Source organism: Arctopsyche grandis, chromosome 7 (assembly GCF_051622035.1).
Source record: "Arctopsyche grandis isolate Sample6627 chromosome 7, ASM5162203v2, whole genome shotgun sequence".
Lineage (NCBI taxonomy): Eukaryota > Metazoa > Arthropoda > Insecta > Trichoptera > Hydropsychidae > Arctopsyche > Arctopsyche grandis.
Genome location: NC_135361.1, coordinates 26,998,740 through 27,008,075, shown reverse-complemented (window position 1 = coordinate 27,008,075; position 9,336 = coordinate 26,998,740). Strand labels below are relative to the sequence as shown.

General features: G+C 32.0%; 1 protein-coding gene across 1 annotated transcript; it reads left to right on the top strand.

Moving 5' to 3' along the window:
- The first annotated feature begins 1,323 nt into the window (after positions 1-1,323).
- On the top strand, positions 1,324-7,926 carry LOC143914473 (uncharacterized). Its single transcript, XM_077434702.1, has 9 exons — positions 1,324-1,607; positions 2,256-2,378; positions 3,724-3,902; positions 4,218-4,526; positions 4,649-4,853; positions 5,808-5,981; positions 6,297-6,431; positions 6,507-6,674; positions 7,522-7,926. Exons 1-9 carry the CDS (start codon positions 1,544-1,546, stop codon positions 7,551-7,553), a joined length of 1,389 nt encoding a protein of 462 aa, XP_077290828.1. The 5' UTR covers positions 1,324-1,543; the 3' UTR covers positions 7,554-7,926.
- The last annotated feature ends 1,410 nt before the right edge of the window (positions 7,927-9,336 follow it).

Here is a 9,336-nt window from a genome sequence, read left to right as displayed (position 1 = left end):
CCAGTAAAACCACATTTCAAAGGACTCTATCCTGTTCATGGATACCACTGTCCACGTTTCGCATCCGTACAGCAACACCGACCAAACATAGGAGTGCAGGACTCTTAAACGCAACTTCATAGACAACCTTCGACAACATAAAACATTGTTCATGCTGCCGAAGGCATTTCTTGCTATTTCGATCCTTCTTCTTATCTCCATTTCGGAACTGACGTCCGTATTGATCATAGTATTTATTTAAGTTATACCAAAATAAAGCTGCAAAATTATTAAAAAATATATGACACAATTAAACGAAAAATTCCTGAGCTACGAGCAAAACTCCTACCGCTTACATATGCCTTTGATTTTATCGCAAACAACACTCTTCTCCCGTGCTGTTTCTACGAGCTTGCGCAATAAAAGAAAATATGATGCAATTGTGTTTAATCCGCTTTTTTTGTAGTTACTCCGCTCTAGCATCAAAATACTTGCTCCAACGGATCGAAAGAGTTTCAGGAGGTGTTGAGCAGTGTCACACCCTATGGAAACTCGGTCCAGTTTTTAAAAGCATCGTTTATTTATATTCAGTATACAAGTTTATTACAAGTATAGTATAATCGTGAGGAAGTGGGCTAGTTGCACACTTCAGCGGAAGGGCTGGCATCTGAGTCTGCTGCTCTGGATTATATACTAGTTGAGTGATGTCATCCTGCTTTCGGGAGCTCGAGGTTATCCTTTGTCTCCGGGTGACGAGATCATACTTGTGGAAATTTTCACAGGTATGTGATCAAGTGATGAAATCATACTTCTGGAAGCTTCTACGAGTCATATTGGGTCATTACCCTTGAGTAGCGAAGTTAATTCCAGGCGAGGTTAGCTCTGCATATTTGTACTGGAGCGCGATGATGCCATCATACGACTTATTTTTATATTTATATATATGTTTATTGTATTTTTGTGAAATAGATGAGATCACTGATTTTTATTCGGGATAGCACAAGTCACATAGAATATGTTGTGCTATATTCTATGTGACTTTTCCTCCCGTATTCTGCGCGCGCACATTAATACGGGAGGAAAAGTCTGTTCCTCTTGTTCCTGTTGTATCCTGCTCGCGCAAATTAAGTGAGTATGTATCGTTTACCATACACCCCTTTTTTTTGATCTTTCGACTTAAGATCTTTCGATTTTAGATCTTTGCCTTCCGATATTTGCGTTTTCGGGGGTTTCACATTCGGGCCCGTGAGGTAGACCCCATACAGACGTACATATGTATGGACATGTGTACATACATACGTATGTATATTATATATGCATATGTACATATGTATGCGCATATCTATAGTAATCCGTTATCGATGATTATTACCAGTATTTCACATGCATATCTCGTCCAAAAGAGAACAAGTTTATCTCTTCTATTATATATATTTTTTTCATATCTTTGCGATACACAGTCATCGATCGCATTCGTCCAGTGTAGCATTGTAAACCGATCCAGCTAAACTAAAAGTGTGTATAGTTTGATTCAAAATAAAATTACAATTGGTCCATATACAAAATGAACAGTGTTGTGACCTTTTATTGGACAGCTATAGTTTTAGGACTGGCGATATGCGTTAGTGGTGAGTACTCTATAAGAAATAATAATAAATTTAACCATTCATCGTATATTCGTGATCTGTTTTAAAATGTATAAGATATATTTAAATATATATATATATATATATATATATATATATATATATATATATATATATATATATATATATATATATATATATATATATCATCATCATCTACAGCAGTGGTTCTCAAGTGCGGCCACTAGTGGATTTTACTGCGGCCACCAGCGACAATAGTAAATAATACTAATATTTAAAAAAAATTAAATATATTTTAAAATCTACAAAAAAGTAATTTAACAATGCTCATCATTGACAAACTAAAAAATATAGCGAAAAGCCTTGTGACAGAAGTTGAAAATAACAATTTTTCAATTTTATCTTCTGTTAGTGATTTGATAGATAAGATGACAGACACAACTTCAAAATTAAAATTAAAACTTATAATAATAGAGTGTCTTAAATCTCTGAATCTGGAACTTGATAAAAGGTTCGAAGAATTGAATTTTTATTGGATTTTATAGGATTGCGATTTACATATGTACATACGTAAATCGCAAAGTGTCTCCAATGTCATTAGGATCGATGTTTACCTTTGCCTCTACTACGCAATACCAACATTCTAATTTATTTATCTACACACTATAGGACAATCAACTCAATGTACAATTGATGGCGTAGGAGATAGTCAATGGAACTCTATGTTAAACATTCAAATTAATGATACTCACAAAGGAACGACTTTTACAGGAGCAACTAGTAATACAAACTGTAAGTTGAATATTATGTAATCTTTGATCATCACGATTTCACAACACATCTGCATATACATTGTACATATATTTTTGAAGAAATGCATATGTTACACCGAATTCATGAAATTGTCTATTACAAGCATTCGGCAAGAGAATTGCCGAATGCGTGAAAAATGCAAGCACGTTGCCCAGTTCACGGATTCCGTAAATTCTTTGCCGAATGCGTGAACTGGACAGCGTGTTATATTATAACCAAGTGTCAAAGTGACAGCTGAATAAGGATGTTTAATTTAGTTTAATTTACATATTATTATGTATAATATGACTACATACATATGTTTCACTGTTAAAATATTGATCAAAATGTATAAAAATGGCATTAATTTATGTATAAGTCATATGAGATGATCGAAACATATGTATGTAGTCATAATATACATAATAATATGTAAATTAAACATCCTCATTCAGCTGTCACTTTGACACTTGTCCACGCTGTCCAGTTTTAAAAAACAACACCGGAGCGCTGCTGTCTATTTGCTGACTCCATGCTTTGAGCAGACAAATTCTTGCCGAATACACGCATTCGCCAAAGAATTTGCGGAATCCGTGAACTGGGCAACATGCTTGCATTTTTCACGCATTCGGCAATTCTCTTGCCGAATGCGTGTAATAGACGATTTCACGGATTCGGTGTAACACGTACATAAATGTAGGATTCAATTTGAGAAGGGAAACGTAGGTCTGAAAGGGTAGCCAATGAGTCAATTAGCATTCACACGACACGAAACGTTGCACGAAACTGTGAAAGTGTCCCATCCCCCCTTCTCCCCTCCCCATCCGTCTATCCTAAATTTTGCATAAGGATACTTTTTACTTTTGCAGTATGTAATGTAGGTATATGTAAAACGCTCGATTTTTTTTTAAATAATAGATTCACTTTTGCACACCTTGCACAGTAAAGACAGAATACATCACATACTACATATCTATTGGCAAACAATAAACAATAATTGGGTGGTACTGGGGACCTGCAAAGACAATATTCAGAATGAAAGAATTTAGTTATCGATGAAACGAAAATGAACGCAAAGACAAAAATACACACATTTTCTAAAAATTATCAAAAAACAAAATCAAAACTTAATTATCGATGCATATCAGTCAAAATCTCATGGTCGAAATTTTACACGAAATACTTATCCTTTATCGAAAGTTCATATACATACAAAATATACAGCAATAAAATATCCAAGCTTTACTTTATTATAATAATTACATAGATGATAATAAAAACATACATGTGTGTATGTACATTGTATGTAGTACATTTAAAATCAATTTTATTTTATACCTTTCAGCATTAATTTCTGTCGACGATTTATCAAATTTAAAATATCCATATGTCAAGGTTGAGTTCATAGATAAAGAATTAATTATTACACTCGAAGAGATTTTTAACGAATTCGAAGAATATGAAACAGTACCACAAATAAATATAAGGTTAACCTTCTCCTGTACTGGAAGCAGCAGAACACTGGTATTAATATTCAAAAATATACTACGCAAATTTATTAATTTTAATACTATACAAATATATGTAATATCTTCTTAGCATTTATTATTTAATGAATTTATCACTATAAAGTAAAAAAAGAACTCTCTAACTTCGCATGCATCTTGAAATATCAATTTATTATTCATTTTCCCGCAAAATTTATAAAATAATTTTACATGATCTAAATGACAACGCATACAAAAAACGATCAGAAGACTATAGGAATAGATTCTGAATCGTTAAGGAAGTGAAACATACAAAATAACAGAATATGTTTGTAAAAATGACTATTTTCAGATTGTGCGTCACACCATAACTGATACCAACAACCATGAACCTGTATTCTTACCGAATAACAATTACAACATTTTTATATTCACCCCACTGGCAGTTGGTTTTCCCATTGTGCCAATATTCGAAACAATTTATGTCAAAGATGTGGATTTAACAAACACTGCAATAATTCCTTCCATAGAATCAAATGAATATTTTGATTTCATTTATGATGGTACCAATGGCACTGTGAAAATACACAAGTTTAAATTGGTGGTTAAAAAAGTATTGTACAGTCTTGAGGAACCGGTGATACTTGAAATAAGAGCAACGGTATTATATTATTTTACTTCGTTAATTAATAAAATTTCTCACAAATTTATACAAATATTATGCGTTTTATGATACGTTTTAGTGACGTCAGTGCTTATGTAATTTAAGAGGTTTTTTTTTAGGATAAAGATAATACTGGTGATCCACCACATACTACTGATGGTACTGTAGAAATCAATTCTGATCCTACAGTAAAAATTCCTGTTACCCCATCTTTTTCGATGCCTTTCTACAGATCAACTTTCATTGATGGAGAATTGATATTTGATGAAAAAATAGTTATCGATCAAGGATATGATGAGTTAGACGGCTTAAAACTTGATGGGGGTGATTATATATGTATTATCTATATTAGTAATAATATGGAAAAATTATTCAAATATTGGTAACTCTGGATCTGAATTGATATTGAACTGAATCGATTCTACCGTTGATCTTGGGGTTGCATTCTAGAGTGACCTAAATTTCTCTGATCATATCGACTCTGTGTGTTGCTCTGCCTCACGAATGCTTGGGTTTGTCTTTCGTAATTCTCGACACTACCATAATACCGCTGTTTTGAGATTGCTGTACAATGCTCTAGTTAGGAGTATCTTGGAATACGCCTCTATGATCTGGAATCCTTACACTAAATCTCTATCTATGAAACTTGAACTTATCCAAAGACGATTTCTCAGCCTGCTTTATAAGAAGCAATATGGGATTTACCCATACTTATTTCCTTCACAATTCGTCATGGGTATGGTCGGCTACACTTCTCTTGACCACAGGAGGAGTGTTGCCCTCATCAACTTCTTGTTTTCCATATTTAGAGGCTATATCTCCTGTCCGTCTATCCTGGCTTAGTTGGGCCTTCATGCTCCGGATAGTGTGATATAGACCCGCCATAGTCCCCTTTTTCACACTCCTCTGGCTAGAACTGTAGCTTTTAATTATTCTCCCATTCCTCGTGGCCTCCGTTTCTTAAATTCACTGGATGGTGCCATTGACATTTGTCACATCTCTCTTCATTCTCTGTACCACTTCCTAAGTTACGGAAGTCGCGACCATTTAGAAAGGTTGAGTTAGTTTATTTAATTATGAATTTATTAAGAATTATTTTTTTCTATGTCATGTTTTATTTAGTTATCTTTTCTTTATTTAATTTGTATTTTTTCCTTTTGTCCTTTCTTAATCTTTTTAGCACACTCGTCGCTTTGGAGCAATCTGTTAGACGAGTGTGCTTGATTAATTGATGTTGTATAATAAAAATATAATAAAAATCTAGAATATAATTTTCAGAACATTCCGAATACTTCGATTGCAATCAGAATGGAAAAGAAGTTGAAATTGTAATTCTAAAACCACTTCCAGAAGATGTTATAAAACAAAATTCTTTCCTTCTATTTTCATTGGTGGCTACAAAACTTGATACTCCAGGTGGAAAAACAGCAATCAACGTTAAGTTGCCACGAGGTATTATTACAGAAGAAAATTCAATAATTTTATCTATTTTCCTGTGGAATCCAAATTTATTTAAAACAATTTGAATATCAAAACTAACATAGTAATAAAATATTATCAAAATCATAATCTAGTAAATTTAAAACATCTGAATGTACATAAAGTTCAATAAATTTAAAAGTATTCAAATATTTGGATTTAAAGCCCAAGAATAAAAATCACCATATGCATAAAGACCCGTTTATTAAAGAAATTCCATTTTCATATATGTATGTGTTTTAAATTTTGTATTTTATTCAATAACAAAGATAAACAAGAAAATTTCAGATGATGTTACTTTGGAGATACTACAATTTGATGAACTTTTTTACAACTATACATATGAAGAAGAAAAGCTTTCTGGTCCTGACATCATTTTGCTTGATAGTCACGATAATAATATCACAATTGCATTAGATGGCGGTAAATATTGGAAAAAAATATACTTTCACAGTAACAAATACTACATCATGAATTAAACATTGTATTTTTTTTTAGAACATCATAAATATTTTGAAATAAAAGTAAATATTGAGCTAATAACCGAAACTCTATTACCACCTGAAATAATAGATGACAATAATTTCATAGTATTATACATCAAAGCTGAAAATTCCAAACAAGTTTCTACAACATCCGTCGTCACAGTAAATTTTCCAAAACCAGGTAGCATATCTTTTTTTAACTACTTAAATTCATTTTGGGTATTTAAATGAGTAAAAATCAAATTTAAAACAAATATCTAAGTATGTACTTAGGTATTATTTGTGCTGGGACATATTAATACATACAAATAAGTTTATGTATGTATGTATGTACAATTCATATATAATACATATTTTATCCGTGAATTCAATCCCTGCTAACACAACAATAATTATTACATTGCCCCCAAGAGGTTACTTTCATTTTCAAAAAATTTAATTTACAATTGCAGAAAATACATTTTTATCATTTTTATCATATTTACATTTTTATCATTTGTGTTATAAAATTAAATCAGTTTTTTCTGAAAAATATCGCTTATCATAAAGACCAGACTTACTAAAGACCACACATACTACATATGTATCTATGTGGTGCAAACGATCGAAAAGCGCCAGACAGACTGAACCACAGATTAGCGACACGTGTACCTTATGCGTGCGCACTGCTCGCACTTACACTAAGCGAAATCTACCCGAAGTCCCGACATGCTTACCCTGATACGTTCTGTGCTTCTGATACTTTAGTTCCGAATTTTGCCTTATTAAACTTGCCAGAAAGATCCAACTCAATTTTAATAATTACCATTTTAATAATTGCATCTGTGCACATCGAAAGGTTACTCGTCATCTGATGTGCAATTTTTCATTCGTGAAGTCGAGAATTGCGTTTAAAGCAGCCATACAGTTAATCTATGGTTCAATCTGTCTGGCACTTGTCAATCGTTTGCACCAAACCCCTTACCTCCATACTCATCAATGATGAATCACATTGAAGAAGTATTTTCTAATATTAAATGTTCTGCCAGGAATATGCTTGCAGACCCATCGATTGGATTAAATTTGCTCGAGATCGTACAAGAGTCTGTCTCCACTGCAACATCGACAAATTGTAACAAATACATACTACATGAATATATACAGGAAAGTAACTGCAGCAGCTGCTAAAGAAGCGTTATAAATTATTTTATTTTAAAAGCGTCATGTAATCATTTAATGTTCTCTTATTTCTGTTTTATCTGTTTTCCTGTCATTAACTTTCATAATAATGATTACATGTAAATATGAAAATAATAAAATGTGATTTTAAAACTATATCAATTTTAAATGGAAAATATTTAATTTGAGGTGGAAAACCTGTGCTAAATTAGTTCAAAATGATAATAAAATACATAAATCTGCATATGAAGTTCTGTGTAATCTGCATCTTCCTGAAGTTCTGTGTTATCTTAAACTTAGGGTACCTGAGAAACTGAGAGAATCTCGCTCCAGATCTCTATTTCTGCCTATTCGGACCAGAACCAATGTGCTTGATGACTCGCCCCTTTCAAGAGCCATTCGTTTATTTAACCTGCTTTCTGGGAGCCTTGATGTTTTTACTGCATCAAACAGTTCTTTCAGGCAGCATATTTTAAATGACTTCTAGCTACATACATATTTACACATGTTGTTTTCATTTTGTAATTTTATTATTTAGCATGTGTATGTATGTTGGCTTTATCTTTATTTATATATGTATGCTATTTTTTATTTTTATATATATGTACATACATATGAGTAATTTATCTTTATTTATGTGTTTATGTGTATATGTATATGGATGTATGTGTATGTATGTATGTGTATATGTATGTATATATACATATATATATATATATATATATATATATATATATATATATATATATATATATATATATATATATATATATATATACATACATATATGTGTGTAGGTGTGTATGTATGTATATATGTATTTTTATATTTATGTATGTATGTATGTGTATTTGTGTATATATGGATGGTGTACATATATGTTTATATAATTGTCTTTGGGCAGGAAGGCGCATTACTATTAGGCGATTAATCACACAAAGACAAATAAGAACAAGGCGCGCACAGGCGAATAGACAAATAAAACACGGACTTCAAGTTTGTTTGTTCCTTACATTACTAATTTCATCAATGGCAATCAAAATGCAAAAATCCCTCATAAGAGTGTGGCTTCAGCCATTGGTCCTGAATGGAAATTGTACCAATTGCAATAAACTTAGCAAGTTTACTGTTGCTTGAAACAAATTCGGCCAGTACGTTGCTTGTCAATTCTAAAAATGATTCTCAAGTCCGAACTAATATAGGCTTTAAACTTTCAGTCCAATTATTTATCTAACCTGTTTGTACCGTACTCACATATTGACAACAATTAAATTCCAGAACAATCTGCAAAATATACTTACCCTACCGACAGATCAATCAACCGATCATTCGATTGAGACACGCACTTATTATAATTATTTATAAAATTTCTACAAAATCTCCTGAATAAGATCATCCAAACGAGTCATAGAAGTATTTTATATCATTTTTTAAATACAATAAGCGTATCTTGTCTTGTTTGTATACATCATTTATTTAAAATAAGACCATGACCAACTGTTAATACATATGCTCGAGTACAGTTGTATGCTTTGATAGACATGATTTACAAAACTCGTTCGTAGCATTTTCAATACTTACGTTTGTATGTACATACATTCCATCCAAGTGCGGTGTCAAATTAATTTGAAATAATAATATAAAAAATAGGCGACACCTTATTTGTGCGAATAAAAAGTCAACAT

Bases quoted from the DNA above. Each gene is read 5' to 3' on its own strand.
- LOC143914473 (XM_077434702.1), top strand. From the start codon at position 1,544: ATGAACAGTGTTGTGACCTTTTATTGGACAGCTATAGTTTTAGGACTG. The intron at 3,903-4,217 runs GTATTAATATTC...GACTATTTTCAG, and splicing joins CTGGAAGCAGCAGAACACTG to ATTGTGCGTCACACCATAAC. The intron at 4,527-4,648 runs GTATTATATTAT...GTTTTTTTTTAG, and splicing joins TACTTGAAATAAGAGCAACG to GATAAAGATAATACTGGTGA.